General features: G+C 42.5%; 1 protein-coding gene across 3 annotated transcripts in view; it reads left to right on the top strand.

Annotated features, from left to right (window-relative positions):
- The first annotated feature begins 8,860 nt into the window (after window positions 1–8,860).
- PRKAA1 (protein kinase AMP-activated catalytic subunit alpha 1) overlaps window positions 8,861–16,163 on the top strand; it is a 45,277-nt gene continuing 37,974 nt past the window's right edge. For 2 of the 3 annotated variants that reach the window (XM_036848320.1, XM_036848318.1), the window contains exons 1-2: window positions 8,899–8,987; window positions 10,191–10,314. Coding sequence is in view for 1 of the 3 variants with exons in the window: in XM_036848317.1 (XP_036704212.1) it covers window positions 8,861–8,987 (127 nt within the window). In the remaining 2 variants the exon portion in view is untranslated. Of the gene's footprint in view, window positions 8,988–10,190; window positions 10,315–16,163 lie in introns of all 3 variants that reach the window. The other variant, XM_036848317.1, reaches the window with a different exon arrangement.

The raw sequence follows: 16,163 nt of genomic DNA, 5'->3' as shown, positions 1-16,163 counted from the left end.
AATTATAATGTACATAATCCAGTAAGGCACCTAGAACATTCTCCATGTTAAAATTTCAGAGTCAAGCAATCTAGAAGCATTTCAGTAAAAATAAAATATACTAGACTTAGAACAAATTCTTAACATATAAAAAACTCCTGAATTCCCATATAAAACAAACTTAATTTTTGAAATTAAACACTCTACACATGTTACAATGTACTTTAATTGTGCTTTATTTTATGTAAGAGAAATAATAGAGATAGAGAATATGAGAATTACATTAGTAATTTCACATGATGGTCACATAGGTAAGGAATAATATTCTTTACTAAAAAAAATCAGGTCTTTAACTCTCTTTTCTTTCTTATATAATTTATTAGTTTTAAGGAATCCACCAGGGTCTTCCCTGGTGGTGCAGTGGTTAAGACTCCATGCTCCCGATGCAGGGGGCCTGGGTTTGATCCCAGATCAGGGAACTAGATCCCACATGCATGCCGCAACTAAGAGTTCACATGCCACAACTAAGGAGCCCATGTGCCGCAACTAAGGAGCCCACCTGCCACAACTAAGAAGCCCACATGCTGCAACTAAGGAGCCAGTGAGCTGCAACCAAGACCTGGTGCAACCAAATAAATAAATAAATATTTAAAAAAAAAATCCACCAAAGCTATATTACAGCTCAGTTCTTCAGAGTATATCCTCAACACATTTAACACAACTTTTTTTTCTGTTTTTTTTTTTGGCTGTGCTGCATGGCATGTGGGATCTTAGTTTCCTGAACAGGGATCAAACCCATGCCCCCTGCAGTGGAAGCGGTAAGTCCCTTACATAACTTTTAATAAATCTCTATCCTAGTAAGATTCTTTTAGAAAGTATAAAATATTTCAAAATATTTGAAGAAAATATTTTAGAATGGAGACCAATCTTTTTAAAGTTTTTAAAATAGTTTACATTTTCCTTGTTTCAAAAGACTTTAAGTGTGACAGAAAAGATATAGATGAACCTTAATGGAAATTGCTAAGGGAAAGAAGCCGGTCTGAAAATACTACATGCTGTATGATTCCAATTATATGATATTCTGAAAAAGACAAAATTATAGAGACAGGAAAAAGAGGAGAATGGTTGAACGTGTGAAGCAACAGGAGATGTTTTAGGGTAGTGACACTATTCTGTATGATACCATAATAGTGGATACAAAAAAAAAAAGTAGTGGATACATGACATTGTCGAAACCCACAAAAATTTACAGCACAGAGTGAAGCTTAATGTATGCAAATTTTAAAAAATCATATGGGAAGTCATAGTATAAGGCCTAATATAAAGTCTAAATATTATGTGTTGCCTTAACAGTCATGTTTATTACCTGGGAAAACTGGGAGGGCCTACAGTGGCCTAACTGTATGTCCCTCTCCCCACTCTTCCCATAGATAAGTTCCTCTAGCTAAACCTCTAACTCTCCGTACTGAAGGGACCAGGCACAGTCAGTGCTGATCCCTGAGTAGTTAGTTTCAGTTCCCTGCCAACTTGTGGAATTATTCAAACAACTAATCAAATTCTTCACAGGAACCAGAGGGCACCTCATCCTCTTGGTACTACAAAACTCTCTCCCACAGCCTCTGGTTGTTCCTTCCGTTCCTGAGTGCAACTTCTGTGTGGCAGTGCCTTCTCTATGTGGTACCCTCCTGCCCGAGAGACTGTGAGTATATGTGGCCAACAGACTGCTGTTGATGTCATCTGTCCTGTGTCGGGTGTTGTGTGTTTGACTATTCCCAAAACCCTAGGGAGGGAACTCTTCCCTCACCAGCAGCGTGACTAGGAGGCAATTAAAACAGAGGTTGGGGGACCTGAGGATGGAATGCAGATTGTGACAACATAATCTGTCTGTATTGTACATATATGGAACGACCTCACTGAAGAGGGTGGAGGAAATAGGTGATTACCTAAGGAAATGGTGGCATTCAAGACTACCACTTGGAAGTGAGTGAAGTCGGTAAAACTAAAGACAAAAGCAACTGCACACAAGCACTGGACTCAAGTTGATAAAACTGTTATCCACAGGAGTAGGGTTAATAATTCTGATACTTCCATAAATGTACACTCAAATTGAGCAATTAGGTAAATGGATGTTAGATGACGGAAGCTAGGTTTCTCACTGTTGGAGCAGGAATTTACAGATAAGCAATGGGAATGGCTAGAATAATCTACGCGGCAATGAATTAGAGTTGGTTGTATGGATCAGTATGAAGTCATGCTTAGCTTAATATAGACAGGGGTGGTTCCACATAGAGAAATAGAGATATGGGTATATTTATTAGTTAGAATACACACATATATTTCCTTGCTCTGTCAGCTGAGAGGGTCTAGAAGCAATTACACTCCAAATACCAAATCTTGGTTTCTAGTACCACTCTCCAATAAAAGTAACAAGGACATCTTTGAAAAATGGCTGATCCTAGGACCAGGACAGGAAACATACAAGTTGAGCATCTTGTAGTGTCAGTAAGTAAGCGACAGACAAACAAACAACAAAAACAACATTGATGGAGGCATGTCAAAGGGATACAAGAGCCAACTGAAAGAGCACCCAATGACCAAAGCTGGAACAATCTGAGCAATACAATGAAGGAGTATTGGATTATAACTCAGTGTATAAAGTAAATACTCATGAGTCTATACTGCTATAAATAAATGATCAAATAAATAAATGGGAGAGAAGAGAGAAATCTCCTGTGAAGAATTCCAAATAATTTAAATAAATATCCCACCTCAAAGGAGAGGAAGCATAACTCCCCAGTCCTTGAGTGTGGGCTGTGCTTAGTGATTTCCTTCCAAAGAGTGCAGGATGGAAAGGAGGAAAAAATGAGTGACATTACTACAGAGAAACCCGAATAAACCTTTGATGTGATGTGATTAAGATAGACCATTGTTTGTGTTCTTCCTCCCCAAACCTGTAACGCCAATCTAGCCATGAGAAAAACACCCAATTCCAATAGAGGGGCATTCCAGCAAATATCTGACTAATACACCTCAATACTGTCCAAGTCATAAAAAACAAAAACCAAGATATCTGAGAAATTGTCACAGCCAAGAGGAGCCTAAGGAGACATGACAATTAAATGTAATGTGGTATCCTGAACGGGATCCTGGAACAGAAAAAGCACATTAGGTAAAAACTAAAGAAATTGGAATAAAGTATGGACTTTAGTTAATAATAATATAATATCAACACTGGTTTAATTTTTTCATTAATTGTAACAAATGTACCATATAATGTAAGGTGTTAATAATAGGGGAAGCTGGGCATGAGTATATGAGAACTCTGTACTATCTTTACATTTTTTTCTGTAAATCTAAAGCTGTTCTAAAAATAAAGTCTACTTTAAAAAAAGCATCTGGGAAGCCTAGAGAGTGATAATATCCAGCGAAGTAAATAATAAATAAATAAGGAACTGAGGAGAAGGAAAATACATTAATCCAGGGATGAGGTTAGAATACTAACATGCATGCCTTTAGCAACGACATGCTTGGTTAGAGGTAGGCTGTACATTTGGGTCCGCAGAAGTAAAGAAGCTTTGCATGTCTGTGTCTCATAGTAGCCCTCAGCACCCTCCTGCACTGAGGACAGAGACAGCAGCAGTAGAGCAGAGGGAGCTGAGCTGGCCTGTGGCCCGGAAGCCAGTCTATAAAGGATACTGCACATCTCTGGGGCGCCAAAACGTCACTCTAATCTTTATTTACCTGAGTTCTTCTTGGAAGGATGCAGCTAAAAAGAACTACTTTGGTAAGTCACTTCGGGTGGGATAAGACCTCCTCACGCCACAAAATGCATGCTTAGATGGCCTGTGGGCTGCTGCCTAAGAAGTTAGGGTCTGGGAACCGCAGGGTCTTTGCTTCCTGGGACACCGCTCCAGACATCCTCTTTTCTCTGCCTTTCCACTTAAATAAACGTTGAATAAATTTTTCAAGAATACAGTTTTGAAGGGAACCGAATTACTAGTTGGAACAGAGAGCCCAATTATTAGCCTATTCAAGGCATCCACATGTTATCAGCCCCTTGTATTACCAAACTGAGTAAAAACGAATCTAACAGTAACCAGAGCCAGACAGTCCAACGACCTCTCTCTCTGATAGTCTCAGATGATCCAAGGGCACAATTTAGACAATCAGCCTACCCTTCAGGCAACCATCCAAGGACATTATTTCCCTTAACTGATAAGAATAGGGCAGCAAAGAGTTTGGAGTTACATTTTTTTTGGTGAATGACTATTCTTCGTGCTGCTGATCACGGACAGATTCACGTGCCTGATACTCAGTGAATCGACTGAAAGGTGGGCAGGGTTGATATTTTCTTATTAAAAGCAAGGAACCCAACCAGGACTAACCAACCACATTTACCTAGAGATGGACCGAGGGAGTCCTTGTGAACAGTGCTAAGATTTTCCCTAGAAAACAGCTCTGGGCCTATTTTTACAAGGGTAATTGAAGCTTAAAATTCATCATCGTGAGGGGGTTGCAAAAGTTTTAACCTAAAAATATTTCAAACCAGGAGTTGGGAATCATCTACCCTAGATAAATAGGGGGAAACTATCCACAAACTGATTTTAATCACTGTAACTTCCTAGAGAATGTCTAACATAAATCGGCTTTTTTTTCCTGTTTCTTTCATAGGTTCACATTGCTTCTGCATCTTCTTAATTATCCATATTCTCTAAGTGAGCATTCCGTCCTTGGGTCCCTTAATGCTACAACCTGGGGAGATCTCACCCAAATTCACCGCCCTACTCTGCCATTTGTTTGGTGAGGACACCCAATCTGTATCTCTACTGACCTTTTTTTGGGCTAATAGACCTGTATTACCCGTACATTCCTGGATATCTTTCCTGAAGGTCTCTCAGATGCCTTAATGTTACAGATAGAATTCATTATTTCTGTTGAACCTCCATTCCTCATCCTCCTGACAATCTCTCCAGAAACCTGGGAGGTAATTAGGATTCCTTCCTTTCCCCCTCTGTCCACACCAATCTCTGTACCTCACTAATTTCATATCTAAATAGGTCTTGAGTTTTTCCTTTTTATACATGGTGCCTGCCTCATCATTCCTTCACTAGGCGATTGCAAGTCTCCTGTTACACACATTGGTCTTGCTCTTCTCCAAACTATCCTCCACACTAAAGTCAGAGTTAAAAAAATTTTTTTTCTAACAGTTAATTTTTTCAACTCTGTAATATATGCATAAAGTTTAAAACCAAAATGTTACAAAAGAGTACATAGGGAAAAGTCTGCACTTTGCACCTCTCAGTCACCCAGTTTGCCTTCCCAAAGGCACCATAGCTATCAATTCCCTTGGTAAAGATTGTATTTCTATTTATTTATTTATTTATTTATTTTTGGCTGTGTTGGGTCTTCGTTTCTGTGCGATGGCTTTCTCTAGTTGTGGCAAGTGGGGGCCACTCTTCATCGCGGTGCGCGGGCCTCTCACCATCGCGGCCTCTCTTGTTGCGGAGCACAGGCTCCAGACGCGCAGGCTCAGTAGTTGTGGCTCACGGGTCAAGTTGCTCCGCGGCATGTGGGATCTTCCCAGACCAGGGCTCGAACCCGTGTCCCCTGCATTGGCAGGCAGATTCTCAACCACTGCGCCACCAGGGAAGCCCAAGATTGCATTTTTAAAAGGCATCTACTTCACATCTTCCCATGGCTCACCACTGTCTGTAAGAAAATGGTGAAACTGAGAAGCACATATGAGGCTTCTCAGGGTTTTGTCCTGTTTCTCTCTCATTTCTTCTAGTCAGTCCCTCTATCCATCCAGATTTTGTCTGCTGTAAGCATTTTGCTCTTCCCTAAAAAGTCTAAGGCTTCCTTCCCTCTGTGATTTTGTATATGCTGTTTCTCTCACCTGGGATGCCTTCCCCAAGTTCCTTCATCCCCCATGCCACCCTTTTCTTTGAGTACAAAGTACTCTTAATACTCCTCTAAATATGTTCAATTTTAAAAGACTTTGTGGACCTCTGCAGATAAAGGTTATGCCCTTGTCTCATGAAGCCCTTTTAGGACCATATGTATATATATTTTTATTATAGCACCTATCACATTGCTTGGCCATGTCAAAGGCAGTAGTATGTTCCTTTGTTTTTTGAGTCCTCAGAGTTTAGCAATCTGCCTAATACCTAGTTGTTGTTGAATAAATATTGAATATTAGTTACAATGTAACTACTACTAAGGATATATTAGGCTGCATTAATAGCAACACAGTACTTAAAATTTTTAGTTCTGGCCACAACATATACAGATAGATGTTGAGGAAGTATAGCATCTCCCTGACAATGTATGGTTTACTAACACTGTGATGGCCTTAACAAGAAAAGACTAAGAGGGTGCACAGCTCCCTTAGAATCTCTGAAGGGCTAAAGAGGAAGCAGCTGACAACAAACTAGTGAGTTTCCCCATGAGACCAGAGGTTCTCCACAACAGTGTTGGGTCATCTTGGTTTGTCTTCATCAGTGCTGAGATGTATTGTAACTTATTTGCGCTAATAAAAGTTAAAGTACTGAAATTTGAAAACAATTTACTTTTCCCCCCTCCTAAACTAGACTGGATTCAAGGTTACTTCTGCAAAGTCACTCCTGCCCACTTCTATTCCAATATACTCTGTTGAGATAGGGGTACAACTGATGGGTCCGGAAACTGGGTATAAGTCACAGTTTACCTTATCTTTACTTCCCCCCCGGAAGAATGCTGAACATGTGAATGTTATCTATTGTGGGGTTGGGGGGATACAGAGAACTGCCCTCCTAGATTATGAGCTCCTCCAGGGTAGGGACCATGACTTTTTATTTTGTGTCTACCCATAGTGTCTGGCTGGAAGAAAATGTGACAAAAACTTTTAAAAAGGACTGAGGGAAAGAGAAAAAGCAAAGGAATAAAGGAGGTTTATCATTTACTTTCTTAGAAATTGTTAATTGAATTCCATTTTTAACTCAACATAAGAAACAAACAAAAAAAAAACCCAGCAATAAAAGCTGCTTAGGGACTTCCCTGGTGGTGCAGTGGTTAAGAATCTGCCTGCCAATGCAGGGCACACGGGTTCGAGCTCTGGTCCAGGAAGATCCCACATGCTGCAAAGCACCTAAGCCCGTCCGCCACAGCTACTGAGCCTGAGCTCTAGAGCCGGCGAGCCACAACTACTGAGCCCTCCTGCCACGACTGCTGAAGCCCGTGCGCCCAGAGCCCGTGCTCCACAGCAGGAGAAGCCACCGCAATGAGAAGCACGTGCGCCGCGGCGGGGAGTGGCCCCCAGCTCGCCGCAGCTGGAGAGAGCCTGCGCGCAGCAAGGAAGACCCAACACAGCCCCAAAATAAATAAAGAAAAAAAACTGCAGAAACTCACATGACAAACAGTAAAGGTGAAGAAACAACAGAGCAAAAATTACAACAGTAACCACTGCCTGCCCCCCAAATATCTCAGTAATCAAATATTTCTTAACTTTTTGGCTCTTCAAAATATGTGCAGTCCATAATACAGTAGGAACTGATTATCTATCCAAGGCTAGTTGTAAATGTCCTCTGATTATCTGATGTAATTCTAAGCTCAAAGGCTTTTGCCTCTCCTGCAGTACCTTGCTTGGAACAAAGCTGTGCTTAATGCATATTACTTTTATTTCATAAATATAAAGTATATAAAAACCAGAAGAGTTGAGTAACTTTCACTGGGAAGGAAAAAGAACATTTTTAGTCTTTTTCTCTTTTATATTATTTTCATGAAGAGTCTAACTCTTTGCCCATTGACACCTGTCCAAATGCTATGACACTGCAAAACTGAGATCACATAAACTTTTTTTGGACACTTGATTTTGCCCATGTTAAAGGAATATAATTGAGTAACACACTCACTTAAAATTCTATTACAAATAAGCGTACTTTCTTTACTCCCCCTGTGATATGCCATGATCCCATCTGTATAGACTTTTACTCACTGAAAGTACAATAAATATTTGTCGATTGATTTGGTTGATGCAACTGTAAGCCTTGTTTTCAGTTCAAAGTCTACATTTTACTGATAATCTAAAAATATTAATTCCTATACATTCAAATGTCTGGGTAGCATCCTGCTTCCCGAACACACACACATTCATCCTTAACCCCAACCTGCTCCTTCCAACAGAGCTTGTCGTGGGGAGGACATTTCAGGAGGGCATCCAGCAGGAGGAAAGACCAACATCTCTCGCTTCTTGAGCTGTCGAGGTGCCCAATAGCAACTTAGTGGCTCAAAGTAAAAAAGAGCAGCGCGGGTGGCGGGTGGGGTGGAGGAAAAGGAAACTTCATCAAAGATGCAAGGGACAACTCCCAGGGGCTTATAGATTCCATCCGAACAGGAAAAACGAAAAGGTTAGAAAACAGTGGCAGGGTGGTGTCTCCAGCCATGTTTCAATTCACGCTGCACGGATAACAAGCCACATATCTGCCTTACCCAAGCAACTTCCCCAGTGCCCATCTCCCCACCTTGGAACAGGAAGGGCAGCGGTCCCCACGACTCCGGAGTAATAATTAGGGGAGACCACTGCCTGCAGAGACTCCGCCAGAGGAAAGGAACCGAAGGGCTGCGGCCCTTCTCTGCAATCCAGGAAGCCCCCTCCCGCGCGCAGGTGGGCGGGCGTCCCATGCCGCAAGGATGCAGGGCATGGAGCGGGGTACCGGGGCCCCTCCCAGAGACCCCCGCCAGCCCCGCCAGGGGGAGCGTCTGCGCCCGACGGCCGGCTGCGGGGACACGGCGGACGGCGCAGGGCGGCGGCTCGGCGGCGCGGCTCCCCTCCCGCGTCCCCACCCTCTCCCCGCCCGCCCCCGGCGCGGCCCTGCCCGCCCCCTCCGCCCCCTCCCGCGGCGCCATGCGCAGACTCAGTTCCTGGAGAAAGATGGCGACAGCCGAGAAGCAGAAACACGACGGGCGGGTGAAGATCGGCCACTACATCCTGGGAGACACGCTGGGGGTCGGGACGTTCGGCAAAGTGAAGGGTGAGGACCTCCGGGGCAAGGCTCGGCCCCAGCCCGGGATCCGGGTGACTTCCGCCTTTCGCATCTCTTCATCCTCCCCCGCCCCTTGCGTTCCTCGTCCCCCGGGCTCGGCAGTCCCTGTCCTGGCTCCTGCCGGAGTAGAGCCGGAGGCCACGGCGGGACTGCGGAGCGGCGCCCCCAGGGCGGGCGGGGGTGGGGTGGGGACTGGTCGCCATGGCGACGGTGCGACGGCCAGAGGGGCTCGTCCGTGCGAGGGGCGGGGATGCAGAGGTGCGAACTTTCCCAGGCCGGACGGTCGGGGGCTGCACTACCCGCTCCCTTAGCCGGGTGGGGGCGCCGGGGTCTTGGCCGGGAGCCCCGGCGAGGCGGCCCGCCGTTCGTCCTAGCTGTGATCCCTCGGCTCAGGGCCAGCCCATCGGTTCCCTGGCCGTCCTCGGCATTGTCCATATTTCCGTCCTCTTCAGAAGGCTGTTGACTTACCTGCCCTGGCTGATTCTCAAGTGTGAAATGTGCTCCCCCGAAGTAAGGTTGCTTTGGGGAGTAGTTTACAGAGTTTAAAAAAAAAAAAAAAAAAAGGCCATCTCGTCGGAAAGGATCACTAATTTTTTTCGGAGCAGTTAATGAATATAACTGTTCCTCCATGTATTTGCGATCCTTGGTTTATGGTCTGAATGCAGACGCCGTGCCTTCAGTGTTTCTGAATTACCAAACCTGGTAGGCAGTGCAGATTTTGCTTCCAGATAGTGTTTATTAATTCATTGATGCAGTTAGTTTCCGTTTATTTTCACAGGATATCTATATTTTTAATAAATAGTTTTATGTACATTACTTGAAAAAAAATTTTTTTAAAGAAAAGTGGAATCGCTTACCCTTGTTTCAATACAGTATTCTGGAAATAACAAACTTGCTCTCCAGTCCACCAATGCTGGCACAAAAAGTTTAATTGCAAATTTTGTGAGGCATAAATATTTTTTCTTCAAAATATTTGACGTTGTTATTAGGGATGTAGAGGAAGGAAGTATGGAACTGATAGAAATAATTCATGCATTGGCTTTGGATAAATAGCCTGTGACTTGAATATACTAAGCTCTTGGTAAATATTTGACTTGAAAGGGAAAAAAGTTTGTGAAAGTCTGTACAGTGAATTAACTAACTGAGCCTTGCTCTATCGGAGCTAAATAAACATTTTCTGATTTTATCTAGGGATGGAAGAGGAGAGCCCTTCCTTCTCTTGCTCTTTCTGAGTCATAGAACTGGAAAATTGCTGTATAGCCCACAGGGAAGCAACTGCCTAAACCTTCTTAAGAAAATCAGCAAGGCCAACAATGTAAGAAAGTAAGAAGCAAATGCCAGAATAGGGTAATAACAGCCATTAGGGTGGGTCTGTATTAGGCCAGTAAGATGTTTCTGTGCTTTTGAAGTTATTTATTTTTGGCGATGTTGTCTCTTTACTTGTTAGCGATTACAAACTTTCAGTTTATAAGTATTTGTAAGAAATACTCATTAACGCCACCCAAATAGTAATGACAGTTTTGATGCCTTCACCCCTCCCAGAGTTCTGTTTGGATTAGGATACTCATTGTTTTCCCAATATAGACCTGAGCAGAGTCAGGTCTCACTTTCTTATTGGCTAGGTGGCTTTTGGCCTGGCAGATAGGAAAGCAAGAGGATATTTCTCATTTCCTGGGTTTGATCTGTGATGTGGTTGTGCCTTGAATCCCTCCAGCGACTGCTATTCCTTAACCTTCACTCCTCCACATGTGCTTCTCTTGAAATACCACACACTGTCAAAGTCAACAATCTCTCCAAATATAGAAAGGCCAGTATTAGTCAAAGGATCATAGGTTTTACAGATATGGTTCATTTGTTCATAAATACATTAATTGATGGTGGTCAGAATCTTCAACCAGTGTATTTTTTAAAGTTGTTAAACAGTTGGGATACTTTCTGCCCCGAATAAGAAAATGCAACTCAGCCTAGCCAAGAACATCTCTTTCTGTGGTTCTCTGTCCAGAGCAAGGAAGCCCCAGCATAGCCCTCATGAGTCTCATTGGCTCAATCAGTCCCTCTGGCCAGGGATACCATGTGCTAACTGGCTTAGGTTTGTGTTCCTATAAGTAGGCACTAGCAGGGGAGATGGTATTACCCTTAGAGGAATATGGCCCACTCTTGGACGTGTGTTGTGTGTGGGGGACATCTTCTTCTGAAGTACTTGAATAGTATGGGGGGACAGAGTAGATACCTACACAGAAATGGTTTTTTTTTAGAAGAGAGGAAGGGGGACATAGCTGCCCAGTGAGCAAGCAAAAATAGCCACTGTAGTGGTGACGATGGTAACTTACAGTAGCCAAGAATTTGACAAGAATTCTTATAAATTAAATGATTAGCTACATATTTCAATGGAGACAATTTGGATTAGATAGAGGTTTTAAAATTAGTCATACACATTGCTAAATTTAACATAGAAAAGGAGTCTAATGGAGGATGTGATACAGATATGCAGAAAAATTCCCAATATGGTATTCCATCTTATAGGAAACTTATTGGGGGGGCAGAGAGGACTTTAAATTCATATGAATTATTTTGTTTCTTGTTACAGGTTTAAAAAAAATCCTTTGGTAATTTAATGGTAACATTTTGAGGGGAAACTTTAAATAGACAACTAGGGTTAGTTTGGGATTATGCTTGAATTATCTTATTATTTCCAAGATACTTCCCTGCCCCCCAACTCCGGTTGTCAGGGTGTTAGTCTCCACTCCCTTGTGGCATCTACTCCCCTTTCCTCCCAGGTAGACCAATTATAAAAGCAGGGATGAACAGAGTCATGTTACTATTGCAGTAAATTTAAATGACAGTTTTTGTTAGTTTTCCAAAAGAAGATGCCTCTTTAGTAGGGTGGGTAGCCTTTGGCAAATGAGTTGTTTATACATACAATGGATTTATTAATTTGGTGAGTATTTCTATATAAAACTGCAATTTCAGATAAATAGGTGACTCTTCTAATGAATCAAAGAAGTTACTTAAAAGCTTCTTTAAGTAAAAAATCGATATGTGAATTAGAGCTATATATATCAGCATGGGTGAATTTCAAGTGTATAAGGTCAGGCCACAAAAACAAGAAGTTGAAGAATATATACAGTCATGTTATTCATATAAAATTTAAAAACATGCAAAAACACTCATGCATTACTGTTAGAAAAAATAAGGGGATAGTAGAACAAAGTATATAGTATTCCTACCATTTGTGTATAAAGAGCAGGGACAAATTAAAGTAAGTGTAACTACTTGCATATGTATAGAGTGTCTCTTTAAAGATACACACGAAACTGTTACATTAGTTGTTCAGGGGAGGGGAACTAGGTAGCAGGGGGACATGTCACTGTATATCTTTTTATAGTTTTGAATTGTGTAGTGCAGGTATTATGTATTCAAAAGAATATATAAAATTAAATTTGTAAAATAACCGTATGAAAAACATTGTTACTGTATCATTTATGGCTTCATACCTGTGGGAAAGACAAACGCCACATTCAAGATAGTGGTAACCTCTAGGGAGAGAGAAAGGAGAAAGGAATCTGGGAGGAGTCAGACTGGGCTTCAGTTGCATCTGTAATGTTTTACTGCTTAAGCTGCTGTTGGGTGGAACATGGGTATTTGGTTTGCCTTTTGGGATGCCTGAAAGGTTTGGTTAAGAAAAGGTACCTTTCGGGGCTTCCCTGGTGGCGCAGTGGTTGAGAATCTGCCTACCAATGCAGGGGACACGGGTTCAAGCCCTGGTCTGGGAAGATCCCACATGCCGCGGAGCAACTGGGCCCGTGAGCCACAATTACTGAGCCTGCGCGTCTGGAGCTTGTGCTCCGCAACAAGAGAGGCCGCGATAGTGAGAGGCCCGCGCACCGCGATGAAGAGTGGCCCCCACTTGCCACAACTAGAGAAAGCCCTCGCACAGAAACGAAGACCCAACACAGCCATAAATAAATAAATAAACAAATACTTTAAAAAAAAAAAAAAGAAAAGAAAAGGTACCTTTCTCACATTTCCACCTATAGCTTTTAAAATTCATCCCTCTCTAGGATTAAGTTATTTCCCTGATACTTTTAGCAGTGAGATTTTTATTTTTTTCAATTTTAGAGTGAGAATGAAATGGTTGGGTGATTAGAATATCTTTAGTGAATATTTCCATCTTTGTGGCATCTCTTTATCAGTATTTAAAATTCTCTCTTTCAAAGTATGATCTTGTTTTACTTCAGGATTACATATCTGATTAGAAGAGCATCTGTTACACTGTTCTACAGTTAGACAAAGTTCCCTTTAGAAAGCAATAACGGGTTGTTAGCTAATATTTAGTTGACTCATCTGCTGCTGTTGTTGTGCGGGAGACATTGTGAGTTCTGGTAACCTTTGCTGTGAATGACTCAAGTCTTCCATGGCAGAAATACCTGTCTTCCATTTCGCTCAAAAGCAACATCTTAACATTACTGTAAAACAGTGACAGTCTGAAGAGTCACGTTTTGAGCTTTGGAAAAGGGGAGAAATATCTTAGTAACGCATACTCCTGACAAAGTCCATTTACTGCACTGATTGACTTACGGAGCAGCAGTTAATTTGGCTGCAACTGAGTTAAGTCACAGGAGGATCTTTAGCCTAGTTTTGAGAAAACAGTTCAGGTTTTGATATTGTGCCAAGGCTTTTTTTCCCTTCCCACTGCACTTTGATGGTGGGGTAGAGCGGAGAGGTGCAAGACTTGGAATATTCCTAATTAGAAGACCTGTTCCAACTTGGTCAGTTAATAGCTTTACTTCAACAAATTAATCTCCCAGAGCCTCATATTACCTGCATCGTAGGTTTATTGTGAGGATCGAATGTGATAATGTGTTTCCTAAGCTATAATAAGGTAACTATATTTTCAAAAATATTATGCTACTGAAATTCTAATGCTGAAGTATATTGGCAGTTGGGTTCAAGGCAGATATCTGTGTTCCTACAAGTAAGGAAAACATGACATATTATCTTATGGCCTTAAATTAGTAAGATTTTGCTGGGAAGAAAAAGGGAGAAAAATAATAAGAGATACTGCCTACTCTGAAAGAGAAAATACTTAGAGTCATCAGTGTTGGGACATATTTTAAAACTTTGGAGGGAAAAACCTGTATCCAATTAAGACTGGGAAATACCAGGTTAAACGTTTGATAAGTTTCTTTACGGCAGGGCTCTTTAGAGCCATTACTGTGTTAATATGTATAATGAGTTTCCAAAAGGGAGAGCAGACATCCTTTCCCAGACTCCTTGATTATGAACTCTTTTTCTGTGGAGAGTCTCCAGTCCTAGTGTTTTGTAGAGCATACTTTAGAAAGTCTATTCTAATAATTTTAGTTTTATGATTTTTTTCTAGCCCATAGAAACTTAGAATCCTGAAATTAGAACATTGGAGAGGAGGCTGTGAGTTGACTCCTGATAGGCTGTGAAGGATGAGACACAACTTCAAAAAGCAGAAAACCCTAGGAGCTGGAACATAATAGCCTGGGAGCAAGAAGTAACTCCCATGGATGTCACTGTGTGAGGGCATAGGGAGTAACTGATGCTCATACAAGGTGAACATTTGCTTGGTTCCCCGTCATCACTGTGTTCCATTTAAGAATTCTTGGATGGGACTTCCCTGGTGGCACAGTGGTTAAGAATCCGCCTGCCGAGCAACTAAGCCCATGCTCCACAACCACTGAGCCTGTGCTCTAGAGCCTGTGAGCCACAACTACTGAGCCTGTGTGCTGCAACTACTGAAGCCCATGCGCCTAGAGCCCGTGCTCCGCAACACGTGCACCGCAATGAGAAGCTCGCTCACTGCAATGAAGAGTAGCCCCTGCTCGCCGCAACTAGAGAAAGCCCATGTGCAGCAACAAAGACCCAACACAGCCAAAAATAAATAAATAAAATAAATAAATTTATTTAAAAAAAAAAAAGGAATCCGCCTGCCAATGCAGGGGACATGGGTTCAATCCCTGGTCCGGGAAGATCCCACATGCCGCGGAGCAACAAAGCCCGTGTGCCACAACTACTGAGCCTGCGCTCTAGAGCCTGTGAGCCACAACTACTGAGCCTGTGAGCCACAACTACTGAAGCCCACGCGCCTAGAGCCCGTACTCTGCAACAAGAGAAGCCACCACAATGAGAAGCCCACGCACTGCAATGAAGAGTAGCCCCCGCTCGCCGCAACTAGAGAAAGCCTGCGCACAGCAATGAAGACCCAACGCAGCCAAAAATAAATAAATTTATTTAAAAAAAAAAGAATTCTTGGACATGTGTAGTTCAGTTTAGAAAACCTGTTTTCAAAAAAGATTACTTTTGTTAACTTGTTGATTTTAATGTTGAATATCATAAACCTATCAGTTTCCTAGGGCTGCAGTAACAAAGTACCACAAACTGGGTGGCTTAAAACAACAGAAATTGTTTTGGAGTTCTGGAGGCCATAAGTCCGAAATCAAGGGTTTAGTAGGGTTACACTCCCTCTGAAGGCTTTAGGGGAGAATCTGTTTCTTGCCTCTTCCAGCTTCTGGTGGCTCCTGGTGTTCCTTGGCTTGTGGTAGCAAAACTCCATTCTCTGCTCGTCTTCACATGGCCCCATTTGTGTGTGTGTGCCTGTGTTCTCTCCTTTTCTTATAAGGACACCAGTCATTAGACATAGAGCCCACCCTACATCTAGGATGATTTCATCCTGAGATCCTTAACTAAGTACACCCCCAAAGACCCTATTTCCAAATAAGATCCCATTCTGTGGTTATAGTAGATGTGAGTTTGTGGGGAGGGGGACACTTTTCAACCCACTGCACTTGCCATTACAGTTTATGTGCTTTTATTTATTTATTTATTTGGTCGTGGTGCACAGCTTGCGGGATCTTAGTTCCCTGACCAGGGCATGAACCCAGGGCCTGAACCCAGGGCCTGGCAGTGAAAGCCCTGAGTACTAACCACTGGACCGCCAGGGAAATCCCTATGTGCTTTTAGTTTTATGTTCTTAATTTCTCCCTTATGATGCAGTCATCCCTCAGTATCTGTGAGGGATTGGTTCCAGGAGTCCCTGAGGATACCAATATCTGTGGATGCTCAAGTCCCTTATATTAAGTGACATAGTACAGTCGGCCCTCCATACCCTCAGGTTCTGCATACGGGGATAGGGAGGCT

This window comes from Balaenoptera musculus, chromosome 3 (assembly GCF_009873245.2).
Source record: "Balaenoptera musculus isolate JJ_BM4_2016_0621 chromosome 3, mBalMus1.pri.v3, whole genome shotgun sequence".
Taxonomy (NCBI): Eukaryota; Metazoa; Chordata; class Mammalia; order Artiodactyla; family Balaenopteridae; genus Balaenoptera; species Balaenoptera musculus.
The sequence above is the reverse complement of the archived record's forward strand: the minus strand, read 5'-3'. Positions and strand labels throughout refer to the sequence as shown.